This window comes from Eschrichtius robustus, chromosome 1, assembly GCF_028021215.1.
Source record: "Eschrichtius robustus isolate mEscRob2 chromosome 1, mEscRob2.pri, whole genome shotgun sequence".
NCBI lineage: Eukaryota > Metazoa > Chordata > Mammalia > Artiodactyla > Eschrichtiidae > Eschrichtius > Eschrichtius robustus.
In genome coordinates this window covers 181,208,973-181,236,534 of record NC_090824.1, presented here as the reverse complement: position 1 = coordinate 181,236,534, position 27,562 = coordinate 181,208,973, and the positions used below count along the sequence as shown (strand labels likewise).

Sequence of the window (27,562 nt, the reverse complement as noted above, 5' to 3'; positions counted from 1 at the left end):
TATGTAAATATGCACATTCTTTGTCAGAGCCCACGTCCTGAAGCAGGAGCTGGGCGGCTACAGCGTCCTCGGTTTCCTCGCCCGGCATGGCCTGGGCAGCAGCCCCTGCGGAACAGAGCAAAGCCATTCCAGCCAGGAGACTGGACCCCATGACCACATAGGCCTGTCCATTTTCTGATGCCTGTGACTCACCACGGTTGGAACCGGCTTTTTTCCTCCCTGTCTTTTAAGAGAAATGAGAATAAGCTTGTCTCATTCATTTTTATTTGCCGCTTGCCTGGTGGCTTGGACTGAACTGGAGGAATTCCACACACACACACATCACACACACACCGCACACGCTCACATTTCCACCCACGGCCCCCACCTCAGGGCGTACACATGCGTCTACACGTGCACCTCACACCACAGCTGTCGATCCAAGTCCTCCTGATGGAGTCCAGGCTCCTCCTGAAACCATGACTTCTCTATCCTAGAACTGGGACTGCTCACCCTGCCATGCAGCTCCGTCAGAAGTGCTGGCTTCGCAGACACGATCAGAAGCATCTCCCCTTCTGTATCTAGTGCATACACACAAGCCGGGGACAAACTTCCTGGGTACTGTGACAGTCAAGAGCTAACAGGTACTGACCACATCTTCTCCTCCCCTCCCACATTTATACCATCTTGATCTCCTCCTAAATCTGGGGCTTCCTTCCCTTCCCCTCACTTTAGTCTCTATTCCCCTCAAGTCTGTTCTTTTCTCCTGAGTTCCTTTAAAAGTGCAACAGCTGTGACATTAACAGTGATGACTTAACGCCCATTATCATGCAAGCACTTGAAGGGCCCTGAAGTGCCCCCGAGGGAGGTCTTTCGGAGTTTCCGACAATGCTCTGGGCCCCAGACCCGTTTAGCATGAGGCCTGCTTCCCTCAGCCTGCCTGGGAAGGTCACGCGGTTGTATCCCCAAACAAACAGGAATGACATTGGTCATATAACATCACCTCCTCTCCTTCAGGGCAGGCTCACTGTTCTCATTAAGAAAAGCCGTCATGGTTTGTATGATGAGAATTCAGCCTTGGTCTCCATTTTCTCAAAGCCTCTTCCAGTCTCAGTTCTTCCTGCTCTTAGACCTTCCTAGCTTGCACTCACTCTCTCCCCAGTACACGCTGATGCCTCTACCTGGAACTCTGTCCCCTGACTTTCCCATGGTCGGGGCTGCTTCTCGTCATGAAGGCTAATGCCTGAGTCTCCTCCTGTCCCCTTAACTGTCCCAACCCCTCTTCACACCTGTCATTCTATCATACACTCCCGTTTTGTCTTCTTCATAGCATGTAAGATCTGAAACGCCCCTGTTCACCTGTTTCTTTTCTGCCTGTCTCTCCCAACTAAAAGGTCAGCTCCATGAGGGCAGGTGTTCCGTCTCATTCACTGTCTTCACCCCAGTGCCTAGAACAGCATCTGGTACATAGCAGGCACTTGCTGGATGAATGAATACAGTCATGTAAATGGAAGCCTCAATAACTTCGTACACAGTTCTGATGGCCTTTCTCCGGGCCCCCAGAAGATGGAAGTTGAGTCTCAGTTATGTGTTCAGATCTGCCATAGCATTTTCTGCATTCTGAGTGTCAGGGACAAAGGATCTCTGGGGTTCTGATTTTAGAAAAAACTTTAATTCTTGGCTTCTCCAGGACAGATCAGGATTGGCTAATTAAAGGAGTGACTTGGTCAGGGTTTGAATCAGAGTCCTCCTATCAATATTTTCTTTCTACGTGTTTCTATCTCAACATTTTGTTTTATGTGTGTTTGCACCTTATTGTCATCCCACATGTCACTGTAAATCATTTAAAAACATAGACACACATGACATATTTCTGGTCTTAGAACCTGGGAATTCACCCAAATCAATTCCTGGCCTCCACTCAGGCCCACACCCAAATCAAACGGGATTTCTACCCAACTATTAAAAGGTTTCAGGGGAAATCACTTCCCTTCAAACTCATTCCAGTGTCTCTCAATCTTTTTATTCCTCCCTCAAGGGAAACGAAGGCAGCTGTGATCACGTGCCAGGCTCAAATGCTTAAGACAAGCGATCAGGTTGACAAGCGGGAAAACACACACGCGCAGTCCTTACCGACATAGCCCGGGGTCCCGCAGGCTGTGGACATCACGTCTCCTTTGCCCTCCATCTTGGACAATCCGAAGTCACTGATCATGATTTTGGACTCCTCATCTTGACTGTAGTACAAGAGGTTCTCAGGCTAAAATGAAATGTAAAAAAAAATTACAACCTGTTTTAAAAGCTGGGTTAATTGTGGGAGCCTCACCAAACCACCAAAACTTAATGACAATGGAAGAACAGACTTGACCTTTAGACACAGTAAATGCCTTAAGAAAAGCAGTGTTTAAATCAATTTTCACTGCAAAGTAAAGGAGCTGCTACAGTGGAGGCTTACTGGACTGAATGTCAATATTATGACACAGTATGAGTGTGTTTCATGTTTGGTAATTGCAATCATTGTTGCTTTTGTTGTGGTCATCCATGTACAATGCTTGGTGTCAGTCTATTTATCTCTTGTAAAAATAAAATACAGTGTGTATGTGTGTGGAAAAAAAAAAATAAGAAAAGCAGCGTTTAGTGAAAACAATGCAGGGAGCCTTATATAGTATTGGGCAGTTACGGATTTTCAATAAATGTGAGTCCCTTTCCCTTATTAGTATTTTCTCTACTTAAGAACAATGAACCATATACTGAGGCAACTAGAAAGCAGATGCCTCTCAGACTTGTCAATTCATTTCTTGGGTTAGGGGAACGGAGATTCCCAGAAAGAAAACTGCCTTTGCAGGTGCTGTTCGGTCTCTTTTTTCTGACCCTTGTCAGCAACCTGTCTCCAACCTAAGGGTCTCTCTCCCCGCCCTAAGGGACGTCCTGTGTCCATAGCTCGGGCACATGCACTGCACTTCCCCCTTTCCTGGGCCAGCTGACACCCGAGCGCTCGGCTCCCTGGGAAACAGGGGGAGGTCATCACGGAATGAATCGGAGGTGGAAGATCTAGAGCTTTCTAGCCATGTGTCCTTAAAAGCTCTGTTTCTGTAGAAGACGGGTCAAGATGGTTCCTCGTTTGCTTCCCTGACTGTAAAACGTCAGAGCTCAGGCAGCAGTAACGCACGACATGCAGCAAAGGTCCGATTACAGCTCCTGTTTCCACTCTAAGTCTGTACATCAGTGGCACCTCCGTGGCGTCTACATGGGAGGGGCTTAAGGATGGCAATCCTGGGGTAAACCAGGAGACAGCAAAGTTTCGTTTGCATGACATCTTGTGGAAAATTGGGGAATCTGGTTGTTTCTGGCAAAAAATGGGGGCGGGGCTTATGGAGACGGAGGGAGATGTTGAGCAAGCATCGCCCCACCCTTGCTGTCTCTCACAGTAATTTTCCATCCATGACCCCTCACTCTGCTCAACGGCTGTACATCCCCATGTGTCCTTGCCACATGTGCAGTGGAGCCCAATTCTCTCCCTTAATGCAATGCCCCTCTTGCAGGAGTCTTGAATAAAGCCTTCCTTACCATTTTAACATGTGTCAGAACCATTTTTTTCTTTAACTGAACCCCAAGGAAAAAAATACTACTCCTCACTCAAAATAACATGATACATCATTCACAGTGACTTTAATCCTGTGGATGAAGCATAAAATTAGAAGAAAATCAAATGTATGCTTGAGGATGCTTTCAATTACTTTTAAACTAGAATAAAATGGGCCAATCAATAGTAGAAATAATAACACTGAGAAAGCAGAGGGAAATAATCTAACCAAACAGTGCACGTGGTTCATGGTTTGTCTGAATGTTTAGGGATTCGCCTTTGATGAACAGTAAGAATCCAATCATGCGTGCAGAGAGAATTTTTTTTTTAAAGTTTCTGATTTTATAACTTCCTGTCCCAGTACTTCTACAGCTGTAAAGTCAAGGATCTCATGCTCCTAGACAAGGCTGCATCCAGGCAGGAGATGGCCTAAGAGCCAAAAATCTCTCCTGATACCTTCCTCCTACAGGAGATGCATTTGGATCAATAAACTGCTCTTCTGAAGGGCAATCACCAAGGAGGGTTCAATGGACTGGTCGTTCTCAGCTTAGGTCAATACTTTTACTTACCTCAGGACTTAGTAAGCACAGCAGGGCTTTACTTGCGGGGAGGGGTAAACAGGGAAAAAGTGGGAGGGAAGATGGGCTCAGGCATGATGTGGGTGGAGGCCCCCACTAGGCAGTAGGAGGGCTGTGAGGGGTGGAGGGAAAGGAGGAGGGAGGGGATCTTACAATGCTTCCTGGGATCCTATGAGGCCCAGGACTCACCCGAAAAATTATTTTTCTGTGTTTTACGGCATCTTCGCAAGACAATTCGCGGCCAATACCTGACTTGGGATGTCAATTCCAACCCTTGTTCACATAACAAGCTTTTAAAAGATCTGAATCAACACTTCCTGTAAAGTTCATGTTATACATAGCCATACTCCTGATCCAGTGATTCTCAACTGGGGACAATTTCGCCCCCCAGGGGACATTTGGCAATGCCTAGAGACATTTTTTGGTGGTCAAAACTACAGGACTGGTACAGGCATCCAGTGGGTAGAGACCAGGGATGCTATTAAACAAGCACAGGACAGCCTCGCACAGCAAAGAATGATCCAGCTCCAAAGGGCAACAGTGCCTAACAGGAGGAGGCAACAGCGGACATTTCGCTTGTTTTGAAAAAAAGACAACTGGTCATCTTTAGCAGCTTCTGGGGCAAGAAGACACGAGAATACCTTTCTGAAGGGAGAAAGAGGTATAGCCACCTGTGGGGGTAGGATAGCATCTCAAATTGTGCTCTAATCTTAAATTAACCCAATCATGTTCTCTATTGCTCTGGCCTCTATCACAGAGTTTAATTTTCTTAGAGGTTTATGAAAATTTAATTCCTGAACCCCAACTTCCTCCGCATAGATCAAACTTCTTTGTGCCTCTGAAAAGAAACCACAAAAAGGTCCTAAAATGGTTAACATCCTATCCACAATTACAAGCCTGGTGATCTTAAAGTTCTACAGGCTGGGAGCTGCATGTACTTCTCCAAAAGCGTAGTTACCTGCATGTAAAAAACATGATCTCCCATAAAGCCAATCTGGCTTTCTAAGGGGGAAATAAACATTGCCCATCTAGGAAATGGCTTACCTGCTTAGAAATGATTTCTAGTAAGTACACCACATCACATCTCTACGGTCACTAAACTAACTTGTTCAGGAAGAGCTAGCTGCCTGCTGTGGCCTGGAAGCACAGAACCGGCATTTGGTGACGGCACAAGAGAGCAGAGAAGGCACAGCTGCCTGGCACAGAGGCGCCAGGTCACCTTACCTAGCCCTTACCTGGCCCTCTGAAGGACCTGCAAGTCCTGAAGATGAACTACTTGTGCTCACAGCCCATTTCACCCATCAGGAGGCCAGCAAAGGCTGTAAGGAGTCCATCAACGTCCTCAACTACCCTCGTCCAGTAGTTCTCCAAGTGTGGTTCCCAGGCCAACATCAGCATCTCCTGAAAACCCCTTAGAAATGCAAGTTCCCGGGCCCCGATGCAGACCTGCAGGATCAGAACCTCTGGGGCAGAGCCAGCAATCTGTGTTTTTACAAGCCATCCAGACAATTCTGATGTAGGCTAACATTTGGAAGCCACTACCCTAGTCAATGGAAAATGATTAACATGGAGAAAAGAAAAAACTTCAGTGAATTCCTATGAAAGGAAAAGCCACACCATTTTATACCTTGACAGCCAGTACCAGATAACGGGCAGATGTTAACATTCTGTTTTAACACATGTTTACCATTGATTCCTTAAATTGATTTAGATTGCCCGTAGTTGTGTATAGCATGGCTTCAGTACAACATAATCCCTGTGTTTCTGATAGGAGTGGTGAGTATGTGTTCTGGGATGAGATTTCTATCTTGACTGGTGCCGTGAGTTCTGGGGGCTGGACCTATAACTGCTGTAGAATGAAGCCACTTTATAGCCTCGGGTCAACAGCGCAGATTTTTTTCTGTTCCTCAAACTGATATGTTCGATACCTACCCTTGGTACTATGATACCTACCCTTCAGCATCCACAGAGACCCTTGGGCCAAGGTGACCAAGGTCCAGATCCTTCAATGCTATTGGTGAAGGGTGAGTATTTCAAAACCTCATAGGGAAAAGATAAGAATGGAACTGACAGGACATTGGGAGAAGGCTGTAATTGTATGTCATTTAACCCATCTCTCTGGATAACCTTTTATTTCCTTTCTCCCTCACCTCACACCCTCTATCTACTGCTCCCTTTCTTTCATATGGTACGTTGTGCTGAAACAGGGCTGGAATTGGGAAAAGACTGGAGAACTGCACTGGGCAATCTTCATGGCATCCATGTCTTGAACAAAATTACCCTTTAGATAAGCTTGAAGCAATGCACAACCTACCTCCCCATGGCCCTTTCGCTGTACAGTGGTTATTAAATGTCCCAAACAATGGCCAGCCCCATCGATCTTCATCATCTTTCAAGCTACTTCTGGGTCCCAAAGACCCTGACGACTAACAGTACACAAAGCCCACCATTCATTCCACCCATATCTACATCAAGGCAACCTCATCCCTCCTCTGGAGCCAATCTGCTCCGACAGGTGCACTGTGGGTTGGAAAGCAACTGGAGGGTGTTGCTAAGCGACAGCCTCACCTTGAGGTCCCTGTGGACAATGCCCATTCTATGGAGATAGTAGACAGCATCCAAGACCTGGCGGATCAGAGTGCTGGCATCTTTCTCTGTGTAAAATCCCTTCTCCACTATCCGGTCAAACAGCTCTCCACCAGATACACTGTTAAAAAAAAAAAAAGAGAGAGAACAAATCAGTATAAGTTAAAAAAGATGTGTTAAATTGTTCAGTGAAAACTACCAATAAGACCTTTCAATATGGTGAAAGACCCAGACTTTATTTCAAAAATTAATCCATTTTTATATTTAAATGTTGCCCCCTTATTCCCCAGAAGCTATATCAGGGCAGTGTTTCTATGTCATGATGGTACAGATGGTCCAAGATGAAATAAAGTAAATAAAAATAAACCAGGATCCATGGGCTAGCCAGGCCTGAGAAGTTTCTCTTGGCCTTTGCCTCCATCCTGCAGGGACAGCATTAACTCAGAATAACCTTCCAGGATATCAGCATCATCAGTTATAGGGCGATGACACTGGATAAGATGCCTCCTTTGCATGCGAGTATAGCCTTAAAGGTTTGGGCGGTGGGAGGGGTGCTGTGGGCAAAGCAGGAAGCAGCCAACAGGACGTCCGGGTTCTTGACCCAGTTCTGCTCCTAAGATGCTGAGAGGATGGGCACTCCTGGAATCTTTGCACCTCAGTCTTTTTATCTGTAAAAAGAGGTAGTTAACCTAGTCAACCACTCCCTGAGAGGCATCAGAGCCTCAAAGCCACTTGTGATTTACAAAAAGAGATAGAAGAATGACACTCCATTACATTGTTTTACTTTGGTTTTTGTTGAGAATATTTCATTTCAATTTCTTTGAATTTCAGATTGCATTACCATTTTTTTTGTATTTATCAAAAGAGGACCTAGGTCGCTAAAGGTTAAAAAGCCTTGGTGGACAGAGACCCTTTCAGCTCTGAGATTTGATGTTGCTCTGAGTTGAACAAAGTAACAGAACTGTAAAATCCTGAATAGAAACAATTCAACTGATACCTTTGCCTTCAAATTCTTGGAGTACAGACTTCTCTAAGAAAAACAGTGCTTTGTGCAAATAATTAAGCCACCCCTTGAAATTAGCTTCAAGGGATATGTCAGCACTATTTTAATAAAAGAGAAAAAAATTTTCCAAAAGCAAAATGAAAAAGGTATATGTGAAACATTAGGATCATAAAAGTTTCACAAACAACTTTTACATCTTTAAAAGACAGGCCCCAGCAGTAACACACATACATACACTAACACACAAAGCTATGATTCATTTTCTTCAAGTCAAGGCAATTAATGTTCAATAACTGAGCCACTGAAATGTTCTTTTTAAAGAAAACTAATAAAACACAACTGCAGCTATAAAAGGCCTATGTATTAGAGTCTTTCCCATTACATATAATCATTCCAAGGCATATTGCGCTTGCATAATGTCTCATTTCCAAAGCAAACTGAGCAATCTAGATAAAAGAAGAAGGACGCTCAGGAGAAATAAAAAGCAATTCAAAGAGTGAAAAGAAATACAAACAGGGGAGCAACTACATCCTGACGACCATGTTGTCTACGTTATCCATCCTTAGGTAAGCCCATATCCCAAGACATTCCCTCTCAGCAACTCACATCAAGTTCTCGCCACTCTTCATTTTTCTGGAACCTTCTTCCAATGATTTCAATGGAAGAACGTTGCAGAGCTTGAGGATGTATTACAGGAGATGCACAGTTGCCAGGGGTAGGGTGAACCTGCGTGCATTCACTTGGAGGCATTCACTTCATTGAATCATTTATTCAATCATTCATTCCACGTGTACTGGGCGCCCATTAGGTGCCAGTCACCCTGTGCAGTTGGTGCCAATCAAGGCGGCATTAGCTGCGCCGGAGGAAAACCCTGTCTTGATTGTGCCCCTCCTCATTCCCTACATCAGCCCACCTTCAATAAGGGCACCGCTTACTAGTGTTCCGGTGCTTTCTTACCACTGCGCTGCCTGCTACTCACACCCTCTGCAAGGTGCTGGAAGCCCTCGAGCAACAACGCTCACCCCTGGGACTTCCCTGGTGGTCTAGCAATTACGACTCCGCACTCCCAATGCAGGAGCAATCCCTGGTACGATCCCTGGTCAGGGAACTAGATCCTGCATGCCGCAACTAAGACCCGGCACAGCCAAATAAATAAATAAATTAATAATAATAATAATTAAAAAAATCTCACCCCTTCCTCCACCTCCCACCCTTAGCACTCTATGACCTGCACTTCACCAGATCCCTTCCCTCCCTCAAAACTGATCTTTCCTGCTTCCCATTCTCTCAAAGTCCACCTCTCTGCAATGTGATATAAGGTATTAATAGCCATTGAATAATATTTTCACTGTGATAGGTCAGCAATGCAATAAGAATTGAAGCATTAGAGTTGAAGTTTAAGATACTCCTGTCACATGTAGTGTCAGGGTCTCAATTTTCTGCACATTTAGTATTTCACTTCTTAAATTCCAAACTGCACCAGGGATTTATTTTTCTGAACATTGCTCAGAAAAAATGTGATTTCCTTAGAAACCAAGGAACAGGGGGAAAATTTTAAAAACTTGCCAATAAAAAAATGTAACAATACTGATAAAAATACCTTAAAGTTTGTAAATCACTTTATACTTTGCAGAAATCTCCTTAAGCACACATTTCAAAAGGTCATTCTTACAGACTGAACGTTTGTGCGCCCCCGTCCCCCAATTCATATGTTGAAGCTCTAACTGTCCCCCTCCCCCCAACTGTGTGATGGTATTTGGAGGTGGGAATTTGCGGAGGTAATTAGGTTTAGTTGAGGTCATGAGGGTGGGGCCCTGATGATGGAATTAGTGTCTCCATGAGAAGAATAAGGGACACCAGAGAGTTTTCTTTCTCTAAGCCATGTGAGAACCTAGTGAGAAGGCGGCCATCTGTAAGCCAGGAACAGAGGCCTAACAGGAACCAAATGTGCCAGCACCTTGATCTTAGACATCCCAGACGCCAGAACTGTGAGAAATACATCTCTGCCCTTTAAGCTGCCCAGTCGCTGGTATTTTGTTATGACAGCCTGAGCTAAGACACCCAGTCATTTTCAAAATCACTTGTGAACAACCAGAATCCCAGAATCACTGATAAGGAAATAAATTTAGAATTGTGGTGAGGGGCGTGTCTCATTTTCAGGCTGGCAGGACACGTGAAGGTTGGGGTGGTGGGCTGCTGAGCTGACAGGTTGTTTGCTTGAGTCAATATCCTTCTACGGCAAGCTTCCAATGTGTGCGGTTTAAAGGTCCTCTTTAGAAATGGAGTTCCCCAATGAAAACACGCAAAGCATCAGAATGTAGTTGGAAGGATCAGGGGTCAGGTGATTGGAGAAAAGGAGTAGGACCATAATAACAGGTCAATAAATAAAATTACTTAATGGCAGCTATGGGAGACAGGTTCAGCTTTAGGGGGATGTAGCTATATAGAAGGAAACTGGCTACCAAACACTAAGGGAGCAGAAGACAGGAATATGGCTTGAAAATTCTCTAGTCCTCTCAATTTGAACTTGGACATTTATTTAGAATAACCTGCCTTTGCAGTGAACTTGGGTTTGCTCAGTCTCTGATCTTCCTTGACTATTACACTGCACTGCTATCTCTGTATGTGAATCTTAACTAAGCAAAAACCAAATAGTTGGACGTAATGATCTCAATAAAATTTGTTTACTTGCAAAATTTTAAGTAATGCAAATCTCTTCAAATTAAAAAATAGTCAAGAAACAGAATTTCAAAGTTGCTGGATCAAGTAAACTAAGTTTTGATTCTATACTGTAATATATTCTGTAATATTCTGTAATGCACTATTATATACAACTTTGTCAGTATGCCATGCATCCACTGTTAATACTGGGCAAACCATGTTGTTTTTTACATGCACTTGGACTTCTCCATCTGATTTTGGTAGATATTTTCCTCTTATTTTAAGATTTACTGCTAATTATAGTCTAAAATGTTTTATATCTTACATCACCCACACGTTCATTCAAAAATGGTACTTGTGCTAATGCTGAAAAATGGGCTCCAAAAATCTATTACTCTAGAAGTTAGATTTAATAAAATATGAAAAAGGCCAATGGAAACCAGAATATGTCACCCCCAAATATGCCTCCTAGACATAAAATTATTTTGAACTGAAGGCAGTTAAGAAGCAAGTAAATGTAAAAGAAGCTCCCACTTTTCTGTCTGAAGGCAGGAAATAAATTCTCCTTTCACTGGAGACAGACTCTTATCAGCCCAGAGTGAAACTGGCAAGCAAACCATGTTCAACTAACCCTTATCATCTTAGTTACACGTCTTCACCATTTACTACCCTTATTACAAACTCCTTTGTCTTGTCCATTCTTCACAAATTTATTGTTTGCCTAAAAGGTATAAAAAGCTTCCTGCTTTGGTCACTTCTTGAGGTCTTCATTCCCTTGTGAAGCCTCCCGTGGATACGTAAAAATTCAATAAAATGTGTTTGCTTTTTTTCCTATTCATCTATCTTTGTGAGTTTCATCTTCTGGTCCAGCCAGGGACCATCTGAGGGTTAAAGAAAAAAACTTCTTCCTTCCCAAAAAGGCCAAATAGTATAATGCTGTGCTATTAATATTAGAGACAGGAGTCTGAGAAGTATTAGTGCTGATACCGGGGATGATAAAGAGCAGTGTTACAGAAGATATGCCCTGAAATTCACAAGAATGTCAGATAACTAGGCAGCGCCAGTGTTAAAGACCCGGGTGACGTGGCTACAAGAACCACATGCCTTAATGTGCCCCAGAGCAAGGCTGGTTATAAATGCGTGTTTTCTAAGAACCATTTCCCCTATTTAATCCTAAGGGGAAGGTAGTCCTGAAACATACAGGTTGTGATTGAGAGGCTGCAAACAAAGCATTTTTCAACTGTGAAACCCCAAGGTCCAGATGACAGAAATTTTTTTTCACCCAGCCTGGAGAAAGATAAAGACCATCAGTCTTTGCCTCAATCGAGTCCCAACTTGGCAGCCCCTGGAACTTCCTTCCTCCCATGCAGGGCACCTGCTGTCTCTCTGTCCCCTGATCCTCACGACTTCATGTGTCTTTGGTGCCCTCACTCTCTGCTCCTGGGGGGACTCTCTCACCCACTCTGGGACGATTAAGGGTTTATTTCATGAAAACTTTGTCCTCAATATTTCCCTCTTTCAACAAATCCCACTTTAATAATCAAAATATCTTTACTCTCAGAATTCAGTTTCACAACATCTTCCCAGCCTCAATCTGTTCAGAAATTTCCAAAATACAAACACATGCCTCTCCGTGGAATGGGGCAGAGAAATTTAACCCCTTGTGTGCCACTGCATTTTGATTCTGGCTCTTTTCCCTTCTCAGTGTCTGGGTGTTGTGGACTGAATTGTGTCCCCCAGCCCCCAATTTTTTTATGTTGAAATCCTAACAGCCGCCCGCCGCCGCCCCCTGACCAAAGTATAACTCAGAATGTGACTGTATTTGGAGACAGGGCCTTTAAAGAGGTAATTAAAGTTAAATGAGGTCATACAGGTCTAGTGAGAGGAGACACCAGAGATGAACACAGAGGCTGGACCCAGTGAGGACACAGTGAGAAGGCAGCTGTCTGCACGCCAAGGAGAGAGGCTCCAGGAGAAGTCAAACCTGCTGACACTCTGATCTTGGACTTCCAGTCTCCAGAATGCTGAGGAAATAGTTTCTGTTGTTTCAAGTCACCCAGTGCATGGTATTTTGTGATGGCAGCCCAAGCAGACTAATACACTGGGCAACTAAAGGAGAGTCCATATTTGTGTACTGTATCTTTGAATGTATACTCTCTTTATATTTTTTTCAAGGTTTATTGGGGGAAAACATTTTTTCTACTTTACTTGCATTGTATGCTTTTTTATTCACCTAATCAAATAGTCTTGCATCAAGTGATAAAATATGCTGTCCCTGTTTCCAAGGGGTACACAGTCCAGTGTGTATGGGGGGTGGGTGACCAAGATACACAGACAAGAAAAACACAGTACAGATGGTTCTGATGTTGAAGGGAGAGGGGGTGAAGGTGTTTTGGAAGACCGCAGAAGGCCAGGGGACAGGGCAGGAAAAAGTGAATCGGAGCTGTCTTAAAGGAGGAGCAGTATTTAGTCAAGTGGAGAAAAGTCCAGTGGGCAGGCAGAGTCCAGTCATTTGAACGATCATGAAAGGAGTTTTTGCTGAATTAATTTTCAGGGAAATAGAATCAATGAAAGAAGCATTAAGTGAGCACCTTCTATAAGCCCACCACGTGGCATGCAGTTAGTCTCTATTTGGGGTGCTACAAACTAAGTTCAAGTTGACCATCAAGACCACTAGCAACTAATGACTTGTCAGACTGTGATCCAGGCTGGTTGACCACAGGACGTTGTAGACGGGAGAAATCCGTGGTTAGAGAAGGTTCCTGAAGGAGGTATCTGAACTTCCTTTGTGTCCTCAGTCTAGCACAGCACTCACTGAATGGCAGAAAAGTGCTGGCTGATTCCCGAAGGAAGGCTTTAGGAGTAAGATCATGACAGGCAGGGAGAAGAGGGAGACGCAGGAAAGGACAAGATATGCAAAGAAGCCGGACTTATCTGGAAGATGTGACCTGTGAGGATGAGTCAAATCACGAAGGATTCTGGAAACCACGCAGCAGAGACTGGATGGGCTGCATTGGACCGCACTTAATTCTAAGCTGCTTGTGATCTAAGGCAACCCACTTCCGAGACAGATGCTACTGAGAGTGTGACCATCTGTGCATGTGGGCATGGAGGGGAGGGACATCTCGGAACCAAAGTCCTTTTGCAGGGTGTGTACCCTGTCCTCCAAAGCAGGTCTGTCCCTGCCATCCTGGAGGCCTACTGCTTTTACAGTCTCGGTCCTGCAGGCTTCCTACCACCTTTAGATGTGCTCACAAGAACACATCTAAAATCCATTCCTCCGACTCCATGTCAGCCAGCTCTGTAGTGTGCACTGATTTTCCATCCATCCAGGCAACAACTTTCACTGCCTTTGGTGGGGCCTCAGTGATTTCTAACAATCATCTCTCCCTGTTTTCCTGTTTTCCAACTATGCCCCTCCAGCTCCCATCCAGCTGGCCCTCAAGGCTGGCCAGGAAAAATGTGGTTACAGCCAAAACAATGGGTAAGAAAGAAGTGAAGGTGTTTTAATTCTGTATATGAAACGTGCTTGCTGACTCTGATAGAGAAATTCTACTTTTGCATTACTCATAAGAAAAGGACGAAAAGAGTTGTTGAAAAAAATTATTAGCATGCTCAAGATTAAAACAGCTAATCTCTTCCATCACCTGTCCACATTCCAAAAAAAGATAAGTTAATTACAAAACCATTTTTATGGGCCCTGCACGCTTCCACTGCACCGCCCTGTTACAAATCATTTTTAGATTTTTTTATTCTAAGAGGGCAAAGCGTGTCTTATCCATATTGAATCCCCAGGATTTATGACTTATATTCTAGTGAAGGAGGAAGAGAAAGGAAATAAATGAACAAATAGGTAAATGTGAAACATTCAGAGAGTTCAAAACGCTGTGGGGAGATAGAAACAAGCCTGAGATGAGTATGTGGTGGAGCCACTTTTATGTGGGCTCCGAGATGGCCCCACTGGATGACAGGGAAGAGCCAGCCCAGTGATGATCGGGGAGAGCTTCTGGGCAAAGGGGTGAGCCTGTCCTAAGACCCTTAGGACAGCACAGGTCTTTCTCAGGGTATTTGGGGACCAAAAGCAAAGTCATGGTGACTGGAATCTGGTGGGCAGAGTAGAGTGGTTGAGAAAGACGAAGGCTCAGGTCATGCAGGGCCATGTGTTATGGGTTGAATGTTTATGTTTCCCACCCACCCCCACCAAATTCATATGTTGACCTAACCCACAAAGTGATGGTATTAGGAGGTGGAGCTTTTGGGAGGTAATCAGGCCATGAGGGTGGAGCCCTCATGAATGGGATTAGTGCCCTCATCAGAGACCCCAGAGAACTAGCTGGCCCTACTTCCATGTGAGGACACAAGAAGTTGGCAGAACCTGGAAGACGGCTCTTACCAGAATGCAACCATGCTGGCACTCTGATCTGGGACTTCCAGGCTCCAGAACTGTGAGAAACAAATTCCTGTTGTCTATAAGCCGCCTGATCTATGGTACTTTGTTATGGCAGCCCAAATGGAAAAAGAGGCCATGTAAACTAAGATTTAAACAGGGGGTTTATTCTATATCAGATGAGGTATCATTGGAGGGTTTTCAGCCAGGAGACAGGGGAACTGGTTTACAGTTTTCAAAAATCACTCTGGCTGCCTGCAGTGTGGACAATAGGTTATAGAGCAAGAGTGGAAGAAGGAAGATCATTGCGGAGCCACTGTAGTGATCCATGTGACAGAGGCTGGTGGCTCAGCTTGGGGAACACTGGAGTCTAAGAGAAGTATACAGACATGAGGTATGTTTTTGAGACACAGTAGACAAGACTAACTGATGAAGTTGATATAAGGCATGCTGGAAGGAGAGGAATCAAGAATGTCTCCTAGATTTTTGACTTGAGGAACAGCTAGATTATTTGAAAAGGGGGTCCCTGGTGAAAGAACAAATTTGGAGGGGTTAAAAACAACTAGGGCAGTACTGACCACCAGAACTTCCTGTGATGATGGAAATGCTTTTTATCTGCAATCTGATGTGGTGACCACTACTCACAGAGAGCTACGGTGCATTTGAAATGTGGCTAGTGCAACTGGAAAACTGACCTTTAAATCTTATTTAATTTTAATTAATGTATTAACTAATGTAAATAGCTCCATGGCACTACCATATTGGATTGCATAGATCTTGAGCCTTGGGTAGGATATGGAAGTCTGAGATGCCTGTTGGATGGAGATGTCAAGCAGGTAGCCATAGATACGAGCCTGAAGGTCATGGGGAGGATTAGGGCTAGAGTTCAAAACTAGCAAGTCATCAGCATGCAGATGGTCTTCAAAGCCAAGAGGGTAGACCTGATCCCGTGGGAGAGTGTAGCTGGATAAGGGAAAGGCGTCTGAGTACTGGGGATGCCAACACTCAGATAAGGATGAGCCAGCAAAGGACCAGACAGCAGTAGGAAGCAAAGGAGGCGTGTGGGGCCATGGAAATCAAGGAGAAGGGTCTAGTCAACTCTGACAGATGCTGCTGAGAGATGAGGGCAAAGAAATGTCCATTGTATTTACGAAGATGAAGATCAGGGCTGGAGGCGAAGAGCTGGGAGTCACTGGCATATGAGATGGCTTCTAGACCTTGGGACTGGAGATGTCCGAGTACAGGATTGGCCTCTCTGAGCCTCATTTTCTCAACTATACAAGGCGGAATTATGCCTGATCTAAGAATTAAGTGAGGGGACTTCCCTGGTGGTCCAGTGGGTAAGACTCTACGCTCCCAATGCAGGGGGCCCAGTTTCGATCCCTGGTCCGGGAACTAGATCCCACATGCATGCCGCAACTAAGAAGTCCACATGCCGCAACTAAACATGCCACAGCAAAGATCCTGCATGCTGGCACAGGCAAAATAAACAAATAAATTAATTAATTTAAAAAAAGAAAAAGAATTAAGCGAGACAGTGAAGGGAAAATCCCTAGGCAGACTCCTGGTGTGCTGCAGTGTTTTGTAAATATTGGTGCCCTTCTCCCTTTTCTGCAGGGGATCAGGGGCAGGAGCCAACCACTGACTGACAAGGGATCAGTGTGAAGGGAGCTGCTAGAAACAGGGAGTTGCAACGTGAGGAGGGTGACACAGGGCTTCAGGCTGAACAGGCAGGAGAGTCCCCTGCTCTCTTCTCTGCTCCATGCAGACAGGCTGGGCTTTTTGAAGATATCCATGCACTTGATTAGGATGGAAATTTGTGACAATGTCAGCCTTCTTACGTAATCTCACAACGTTGTATTGTGACTTCTGTATTAATTAGATGCATTTCTATAACCTTCTATCATGAGGACTTGCAATGTGAGGGTCAGAACGTTTTTGACCTCCGATGGCACATTTCCTGAGATGTTCTAGGTTAATGAAATACTAATAGATGTGCCAGAGCCCCAAGCAGTGACCTTGTGGTAGAACATACACAGTATGGACTTTATATTAACAGACGTTTTTGAATATATCAAATATAATTTTTGGAAAAATTCTGTAATGAAATGTTTGTTACATACTGGCCTTCCCACCATTAGTTCCAATGAGGAAAATTTTCACTTGGCAACAATTTTTTTTCTTTTGCAATTTTCTAGTATTAAAATAATTTTGCATTCCTTGAATAGATAACAACTGGGAAGAGATTGGAGACAGCTCTGGAATAGGTCTGGAGTATGGCATGGTTACAGGTAGTCCGTAAAATTGCTAACTCCCATGTAGGGAATCGCCAGTTGGCTGTTAAGCACAGCTTTGCCTATCCTGGTTGAGTTTGCTCAAAACTAACGGAGAACAACTATGCAATTTTACACATGCTCAGAGATTCAGAATCTGAAGACAACTTGATGGGGTCCCAATTTTATGACAAGCCTAAAAAAGATGTATTTAATTCCTTTGTCCAGCTTTAATTTATTATATGTATTTATATTCATTCTAGTGTTTCTCAGCCAATCTGTACCGAAAATCTTACAGCAGATGCATGGGACAGCACATGCATTCAGGTAATATGAGAAAGGTCTAACAGTGCCTTCAAAAAAACACAACCAAAATAAAAGTGGTCTACCTATTGTTCAGACTTCATTAAGTCTGCGGAGTTCAAGTTCACTTTCTATCAACAGCATCAACAAATGTACAAGATCACAGCTGCCCACTGTAGGGTTCCCTGGCTCTGGGCCACCTTTGTACCTGTTGAATCCTCACATATTTTTATCTTTCTAATTCCCACTCATCATTTAGATCCTAGCTTGAATATCACTATTTCAGAAAAGCCTTTCCTGACCCCCAGACCAGATTAGGTCCTCCCTTCCCCCTGCCCCATAACATTCTCTCTTAGCATCTGTATTTCTGCCCAGCACTCATCAGGTAGAATCGACTGTTGGCATATTTGTCTGTGTAATGCTTGTCCTCCTACTCTGTCCCTGCCTATTCCGGACTGTGACGTCCACGAAGGCAGAGGCAATGTCAACCTCTTCACTGACACTGTTTTACCCAGGACCTGGCCAGGTATACCTGGCACAGACAAAAAGCTAACCAAACAGATGTTGAATAAAGAAAGATTTTGCACACACATACACAAAAAAACAAAACAGTGAGTGGGATCTGAGTGCAGCTGGGCACGGCATACACAAGCAGTCATGCAAATCCTCAAAGCACATGCCACGGAGGGCACAAGAGAAGTGTTCTGAAACCTACCTCATCCATCAACCCACCCATCCATCCAGCCACAATTCTCCCAGGCACCTAAACTTGCTACTGGTTTGCATGCTCTACCTATGTCTCTCCAATCATATCTCCCCTTGACCTCTTCTGCTTTGCGTTTTGCTTTTTTGCCTGGAAGAGGCCCCCTCACTGAAGGATGTTCTAGGGCCCCCGATGCACCCAGTCAATGGTTCTCCCACCTGGCTAGTCCTGGCTTTGCCCAGGTACCCTGAGCAGATGAGACTTTGTAAATTCCCCTCAATAGAAGATTACCTAAAAGCATCTAAATAAGAGAACCCTTCAGAATATTTTTATAACCATCCGTTTAAAAATCATGTCAAAAATCTGTTTAGAATGATTTGCTAAAGGGTGAGTTATGAGTGATATAGAGCAGGGTGTGGGGACAGTGTGACCCCCAGGGTGTAAGTGCCTGTCTGGTACCATCATGACCTAATCCGTGCCCCACGGACTGGATGGGGCAGATCAAAACAGACCAAAGCCGTTTGCAGAACGAAAGCAGTGAAGCCATCAAAGTTTGCTCTCGTTTGCGAATTTTGATTGATAACTGTTTTAAACATTCCCTTGTAACTGCGCAAATATACATCATACACTGAAATGGCTTCTTCAGTTAATTTGCTCTTTTACAATGAAGATAATGAAACAGACCAGGTTCCAGACATTTCACTTAAGTATCCACTATTGCTCTGTCTCACTCAGCCCAAATTCCTCCAAGTCTGAGAATATATAAGAAAACTTCCACTCATAGACTCACATATTTCCCATGTGTTCTAGTCCCTTATTGGGCAAAAAGAATTCTTGCTGATGGACTTCCATTTTTTTCTAGCACCCATACATTTACCCTCCACACGTAGCAGAGTGAAATAAGATGTATCATGACATCGAATGTGATCACTGCAACATATCTGAAGATAACATATGACAACCTACAAAACCTCACTATGGTTGTATTAAGTATGAGCCTTAACATAAAAACAAAGAAAGGTTTTCTCCAAAGTTAATAGGTCTTCTAAAGATGCACACCACTAACCCCGAGGAATGAAGAGCAGCCTTGTGAAAACCATCCTGAATTTGGGTGGTAATTTACTACCTCCGAGGCGCCATGCCCGAAACGTAGCAGCTGCCTTTAAACAAAGATTGACAGTCAAAGTGTGGATAACTGGTAAGACCTAAAGTTCATGCTTTCACACCTGAAATTATCTCTTTATAAAAACAAATGGTTTGTTAAAATAAGAGTATGAAACTTTAGTTACCATCAAATTTAACAGAGAAACAGAAGTCATGGAAAGGATTCGGGCCTCTTCAGGCCACTCTTCGCTCATCATCCATCACCGCTAATGAACACTTGGGGCCTCTCCCTACTCCGTCTGCTGCCAGCAGGAGCTTCGAGACGTGGGTGCAGCAAAGAGCCCCTTCTGGTGGTCTGTGTATATATAGCCGCTGTCCTTGTCACCAGAAAAATCACTCTGGTCAGCCAATGACCCCAAATCAGAAGCTTGTAGCAACTACCAGTGGTTTTCAAGGTTCCAAAGAGAAAGGTCCTTCCAGGAACTCTCTTCTTTCCCTCGTCACGTTCTAAGCCTGTCCTCAGGGAGGACTCCGAGCCACACACCCTGCCTGCCCGTCCCTTTCCTGACCCTGAACCCGAGTCCCTGGGTTCACACGAGCCTCCTGCGTCTTCCCCCTCCTGCTCTCTCAGTGTCTGGGCACGGATGGCTCTTCACTGCTGCAGTTCCACAGCAGACCTCTGACAGAATTATTCCTTTCTCAAGATGATTCTGAAAGACACACCCAGCATGCTTCCTTTTGAACTGTTTAAAAAATATATTTAACAAATAAGGAAAGTTTAAATATCATGCATGAGCTGTGAGGAGTGAAGAGAGGAATTAAATTGCATTGTCCTGGGCCAGACCAGAAGCCAGGATAATGTCTTAGCTTCCCTTTGCTGCATCTCTGACTGGGGTTTTGATGGCTGATTTTATTTGTCAGTTTGACTGGAACACTGGGTATCCAGGTATTTGGTCAAATGTTATGCTGGGTGTGTCTGTGAGGGTGTTTGGGGATGAGATTAACATTTGAGTTGATGAACTGAGTAAAGGACATTGCCCTCCGCAACGCGGATGGGCCTCAACCAATCAGTTGAAGGCCTACATAGAACAAAGCGGTTGAGAAAGAGGAAACTCCTCCTGCCTGAATTCCTTCTAGTTGAGCATTGGTATCTTTCCTGCCTTTCGACTTGAACCAAAATGTCGGCTCTTCCCAGGTGTTGAGCCTTTGAACTACAACTACACCACTGGCCCTCCTGGACCTCCAGCCTGCTGACCCTCCCCTGCAGATCTTGGGACTTGTCAGCCTCTAACAAAGTGTGAGCCAGTTCCTTACAATAAATCTCATGTATGCGCACATCCTATTGGCTCTGTTTCTCTGTAGAACCCTGATGAATATATTAATACAGGGACTTTCAGCTTCCGGGTCTCGGAAGCTTCTGGGAGTTTATAGGACTCCTTGGCTTAACCCCAATGAATGGCATCACCTGCTGTATTCAGGAAGATAAATTCCTGGTCTCCAAATGTAGGGACCGTGGAGGCCAACAGGTCAACCCTCTCCTTTTACCAATGAGGGAAGTGATGTTCTGAGCTATGGCGTGACTCACCTGTGGTCACACGGTTCACAGATGGCACGGCCCCTCGGCACTGCCTCATGGTGCCTCCTGTGAAAAGACCCCTTTCTCAGCAAGTCTAGTCACTAACCTATAAGAGAAACTGGAGAGCAGAAAAGACAGTGTGGGAAAGACTGGGAAATGAAGATCAGAATCACAGAGGTGGCCCGGATAGGAAAACAAGAAAGAGAAAGTGGTTTCAGGAGTTGTCGTCTATTCAGAGATCCCCACGCAAACATTCTCCCGAGTTGGAATGGACAGCATGGAAAACTCACATTTCTAAGTGATTTACCCACTGTTCCAACTTCCCCCTCAATTTCCAGCAAGCTTTTCTAAGATATATGAGCCCCAAGTGGGCGGATCTGAGATACAGTATCTTATGTTTTTACTTTTACAGGTAACACAGGCGTCGAGCCAAATTCTAAGTGTATCTTTGATGACAAAAATGCTGCAAAGCCAATTAGAAGTCTAAAACGCTGTCCAAGTGCCAAATGGGCCCTAGGACACACCTTCAACAAAGCTGCTGTTTTTGAATTGTGGTTTTCTTGAACAAAGTTCTTTCTCAGCCTACCCTTTCCTAAATTTGGCAAAACAAAAACACCAATGAAAATCCACATACAGCAACATTAAAACCCCACAACTGCCTTAGGTAGAGACTCACTTTCTTATTCTCTTCAGTACATTCTGTTCCTAGTGTTTTCACCTGGTGTGCGTGTATGCATGTGCATGCCCGTGTATTCAGAAATGACTATGAGCTTTGGTCAATCCAGGTCTTACAAATCAGCAGGTCCTCGTCAATGAGCGAGACCGGAATGGGCACCCTCTTGGTCTCTCAAGGGTCAAGCCCCTCAGCAGCGATGGCCCCCAAACCTACTCACGGAACATATACAATGAGGCTTTGCAGGCACAGAACTGAGAGTCTCAAGCATAGAACTCGACTTTTGTTCTTAATGTTCACATTTCTTTGTCGCCAGCATCTTTTAAAATGTGACCTTCTGTTTCATACATGCTAAGATGGCTACCATTTTAAAAACAAACAAAACAAAAAAATGGAAAACAACAAGTGTTGGTGAGAATGTGAAGAAACTGGCATCCTCAGACATTGCTGGTGGGGCTATAAAGTGGCGCAGCTGCTCTGGGGAAAACAGTTTGGTGACTCCTCAAAAATTAAACACAGAGTTACAATATGACCCAGCAATTTCATTCCTAGGTGAATGGCAAACATTTTTCATATTCATTTATGTTCATATAAAAACTTGCACATAAATGTTCAGAGCAAAATTATTCATGACAGCCAAATTTCCATCAACTGATGATTAGATGAACAATAGTGGTATATCCATATAATTCATACAAGGAAATATTATTCAGCCATTAAAAGGAATGCAGTACTGATACACAGTACAACACTACAAACACAGTGAAGACATTACACTAAGGGAAAGAAACCGGACACAAAAGGCCACATACTGTATGATTTTACTTATACAAATTGTCTGGGATAGGTCATTCTACAGAGATGGAAAGTAGATGAGTGGTTGCAAAGGCTGAGGTGAAGATGAAATGGGACGTGACCACTAATGGGTACAGAGTTTATTATGTGATGAAGATGTTCTGGAATTACACAGTGGTGACAGTTGCACAATCTTGTGAGTATACTAAAACCCACTGAATTGTATTCCTTAAAAGGGTGAGGGGGCTTCCCTGGTGGCGCAGTGGTTGAGAGAATCTGCCTGCCAATGCAGGGGACATGGGTTCGAGCCCTGGTCTGGGAAGATCCCACATGCCGTGGAGCGATTAGGCCCGTGAGCCACAATTACTGAGCCTGCGCATCTGGAGCCTGTGCTCCTCAACAAAAGAGGCCGCGATAGCGAGAGGCCCGCGCACCGCGATGAAGAGTGGCCCCCGCTTGCCGCAACTAGAGAAAGCCCTCGCACAGAAACGAAGACCCAACACAGCCATAAATAAATAAATAAATAAATTAATTAATTAATTTAAAAAAAAAAAGGGTGAATTTATGGTATGTGAATTATATGTCATTAAAAAAAATGCCTTCTTTTCTTTTTCTAGACCCATTATTGTATCAACAGGATGACAAATGTGCACAAGACATTTATACCAACCCTAGAAATAGCCTAGTTTTTTCCCCTGGCCATTTAACAAACAATTTTCCACTTTGTCTTCGTTTATCGGTTGTGTCTTCTCCACATGTGGTCTTTCTCTCCTTTCTGATGACATACAAAGGTGGTCTCTCATTGGAGCTACCTACCTCTTTTAGGACAGCCCTCCTCGTTGACTGCCTGCTGCCTACACACACCTATACCCACTTAAACCAACCCTCTGTCTCGAATACAGGTTCTTCTCTTGAGGAATTAAGTAGAAGAACTATAAAGCACACACCTTTGTCAGATGTGTTATTCTTAGACAACCTTTGGGAATAAACCACGTTCTCTGGAAACAGCCTTTAGTTAATTACATCTCCCAAGGTCTCCTATCACATGACCTCAAATAACTTTAATGGTACCTCACTCACTCAAAGGAATATGAATTTTTTTTTATTCCTATCAGTAGATCCCTTCAGCTAAAAACTTAATTGCATTAAAGCCTCACTAAAGTGATTTGCTTCAAAATATACCAGAAGTCATTTTTAAAAGGGAATATGCTAATTAGGATAATAAAATGTTCTAAAAGTGGATTAGAGTGATGGTTGTGTAACTTGGATAAATTTATTAAAAATCACTGATTTGTACACTTAAAGTGAGTGAATTTTATGGTATATATACTTCACTAAAGTTGTCAAGAAACAAAAAAATAAATAAGGCAGGGGGGTAGAAGGGGGGGAAGTGGGTAGAGGTAGAGGGAAAGCAAGGTGGCCCTTAGGCTGACAATTAGAGGAGGCTGGGTGATGGGTAAATGCCGTGGATACTGCTGGTGTTGCCTAGTGCGCCCCTTTCAGGCCACCCTAGTCCACAGTTCTCAGAACTGGCTGTTGAAATTGCCTTGCAACTCCCCTCTTCCCTCTGCCCTGTCCTGCTTCCTTCACTCCTGGCAGATGCTGATCCCAACAGCTCTTCCCAGAAAATCACCTACCCCAAGAGCTCTGCTTCAGAACCTGTTTCCAGGGGACCAGACCTAAGACAGAGGCTTATTATACGTTCTCTCTACATTTTTAAGTGTTTAAAATTTTTCATAACAAGAAGTAAAGAACAAAACAAAAACCACACACCTAGAGGTTCCCCAAAGTGAAGTACTAAAAACTCTAGGAAAATTACACCTGATATTTCACAGATGCTATAGCCAATACTAAATCTGTCGTTCGATGAACTCTGAGTCAGAAACCTGCTGCCCCATTATCAGTGTCTTCCTTGCTCTTTCATAAAGGACCGTGCGATGCATTCACCCATCTGTCCAGAAGGATGTGTTGAACTCGGAAGGTCTCTTCTTACCCTGTCTGCAATAGCTCCAAGAGTGTCTGTCCTCGTCAAACATGAAGAAGGGAAAACGAGGAAATCTGAGAGTATGAGACCATCAGAAAGGCAAAGAGATACAGGAAGGTCTTGATTTTAGAGTCCAATTTTCCCCTGAATTTAATTAATATAATTGCACTCTGCTAGAAAGCCTGCAGGCAAGAGGATAATAAGATTTCGGTGATTAAATTATTTAAAGTCTCTGATATTGTAGCATTTTGGAGAGCATTCCACATATTTTGTCTGTTATATCAGAAGGATGATCTGGAAAATCCCCTTTCCTTAGGGAATCCAGGAGCCACCAATTATCTGAAATTGCTTTGCTTAAAAAAATCCCAGGTATTAGAAAGTGTTTGTTGTCTTACCATTATTAAATCCCATTGGCCCATTACATGAATGCTGGCACTATACTAAATGTCCTCAAACAAAGAGATGTAAATTACTGATTTTGTTATGTGTAGGAGGTCCAAATAATACCTAGCAACCTAGCACTATGGAGTGTGCTGTCTGATGCAAAAACAGATCTTTCCTAAGAAGGCAGTGCCTTCCAAATTCTTGCAATTTGCTCCAGAACTGCCTCAGTTTACCTATTTGTGCTTTGTCCAGTGTCTCATCTTCTCCAGTTGTAAGCTCACCTATCTTCATCAGCCCATCCTGTCTACCTCTGGTTCCAGCTTCTGCTTCCGATCTTGACATGGTACCTACATCATGGTACCGACATCAATAGATCATTCACTTACAAAGTCCTCTCCTACATGTGAATTCCCCCCACAGGCTGGCCCTTGTGCAAGCTGTCCCACAACCCCAAACCAAGAGTGGCAGGAAGTGCTGCCCAAAAGGAGAAGAGTTTTTGGGCATGGGCACAGAAATGCATAGGGAGAAATCAGGAAAATTAAACCCCAAATTATGTGATGAAATAGCAAACCGCACTACTCTGCTACCATGCTATTATAAAATATTTTTACAAGTTAGGAAAAATATTTGGCATAAATAATACCACTTTTCAACTCTTAACCACTGTCAATCTTTATTTTTAAAAAATATTTGTGTAATCAAAATGGCAATATGAGTTTTCTACTGTCTTACCCCCAAAGAACCCCCAATCACCCATACTGAGAGTGCCTTTGTGGAAGTCCAGGGGTCCAGAGGAGATGTTCCAGCACATCACTGGAGCAAAAATAAGATCTGAGATCGTACCCAGTGAAAAGCCGAGAGGGATAGTTTCAATTTACCCATGTAAATCTCCCCATGTCAGCACAGCTTAGGACTAAGAGAACTTCTTAGCCTGTGATTTCTCCCAGGTGGTAAAGTGAGACCATGTGAATGAGTCCTTGGTTTCCCCAGCTGTGCAGGACACTGTCAGAGAGACCCACTTCTTTCTCACCCTATCCAGAAAACTGTGGTGTGCTGCATGACCGTAGGACAAGGAGAGGCTGCAGGGCTCTTAGAGGGCAAAAGGACATGGATTCTACCAATTGCTTTGCTGACTCTATCAGGAAACCCACCTATAAGCCACTGGGGATACCATGCCTGCAGATCCATCAGTTCAACCATGAGTACTACCAGTGCTCCATGTACCTCACCCACACCCCCCTTACCCTGTGGCTGGCTCCAATGTGTGCACATCCCCAATGGTGGAGAGAGCAAGACTTCGCAGACGGCTGTGAGCATGCACAGAAAGCTGGCCCAACTCTGTGAGATTGGGAGAGAGAATACAAGCTTGAGGTGCAGCACCACCCTAGGGAAAGCAAGCTAACGGGAGGCCGTCAGCACCCAGCAGGACTTTGCAGGATCAAGAGAAGGCATACAAAGTTAAGAGTTCTCCCGCAAGGGGAAACAAGAGGTGTGAGGCAGGAGTATCCATAGAAAAGGTGTGAGAAAGCCTCAGAATCCCTATCAGGGCTGATGGGAGGTATTTCTCTCCTGAAGCCAGTCAGTAAAGACTGGAAAAGATGACCAATTCTTCAAATGTGAACACAGCAATGCAAGACTTAAAGGAATATTAGAAAATAAAGGAAACATGACACCACCAAAAAAATACAATAATTTTTCAATAATTGACCCCAAAGAAATGGAGGGCTGCAATTTCTCTGGTAAAGAATTCAAAATTGTTGTTTTAAGGGAGCTCAGTGAGCTACAAGAAAACAGACAATTCAACAAAATCAGGAAAACCATACATGAGCAAAATGAGAAGTTTAACAGAGAAATGGAAATTGAAAGAGCCAAATTCTGGAGCTGAATTTGAATGAATGAAATTTTTTAAATGTCATAGAGAGCATCAACAATAGACTGGATCAAGCAGAAGAAAGAATCTGTGAACCAGATCACAGGTCACTTGAAATGATCCAGTCAGAGGAGAACAAAGGAAAAAAAGAATGAAAAAGAGTGAATAAAGCCTACATGAACTATGGAATACCTTTAAGAGAAATAATTTTCACATTATTGGAATCCACAAGGAGGAGAAAGGGAGAAAGGGGCAGAAAGCTTATTCAAAGAAATAATGGTGAAGAACTTCCCAAACCTGGGGAGAAACCTGAACATCCAAATTCATTAAACTCGTAAGTTCTCCCAAAATTTCAACCCAAAATGATACTTTTGAAGACACGTTACAATAAAACTGTCTAAAAATCATAGACAAAGAGAGAATTTTAAAAGCAAGAAGAGGGAACGGAAGAGATCATGGGGCAAGCGAAATGAACGGCCACCAACCACACCAAAGGCCCATCTTCATCCAAAGAAGGTGATGTTGTGTATATGGTGGGATTGGAAGGGAGTCCTCTATTATGAGCTCCTTCCAGAAAACCAAATGATTCATTCCAACAAGTACTGCTCCCAATTAGACCAAATGAAAGCAGCACTCGACAAAATGTGTCCAGAATGAGTCAACAGAAAACACATAATCTTCCATCAGGATAACACAAGACCGCATGTTTCTTTGATGACCAGGCAAAAACTGTTAGAGCTTGGCTGGGAAGTTCTGATTCATCCACCGTATTCACCAGACATTGCACCTTCGGATTTCCATTTATTTAGGTCTTTACAAAGTTCTCTTAATGGAAAAAATTTCAATTCCCTAGAAGATTGTAAAAGGCACCTGGACCAGTGCCTCGCTCAAAAAGATAAAAAGTTTTGGGAAGATGGAATTATGAAGTTGCCTGAAAAAAATGGCAGAAGGTAGTGGAACAAAAGGGTGACTGTATTGTTCAATGAAGTTCTTGGTGAAAATGAAAAATGTGTCTTTTATTTTTACTTAAAAACCAAAGGAATATTTTGGCCCACAACACTACAAAGACCCAGTATAGCGTTAAATTCTGAGCAGTCTACCACAGTAATATGGTCTATAA

At 43.7% G+C, this 27,562-nt stretch overlaps 1 protein-coding gene across 4 annotated transcripts in view; it reads right to left on the bottom strand.

Annotated features, from left to right (window-relative positions):
* Positions 1-27,562, bottom strand: part of CAMK1D (calcium/calmodulin dependent protein kinase ID) — a 409,414-nt gene that overhangs the window by 53,060 nt on the left and 328,792 nt on the right. For all 4 annotated transcript variants that reach the window (XM_068560283.1, XM_068560301.1, XM_068560309.1 and 1 more), the window contains 2 exons: positions 6,709-6,847; positions 2,113-2,239 (listed from right to left, as the gene is read on the bottom strand). In XM_068560283.1, coding sequence (XP_068416384.1) covers positions 2,113-2,239; positions 6,709-6,847 — 266 coding nt within the window. The remainder of the gene's footprint in view (positions 1-2,112; positions 2,240-6,708; positions 6,848-27,562) is intronic.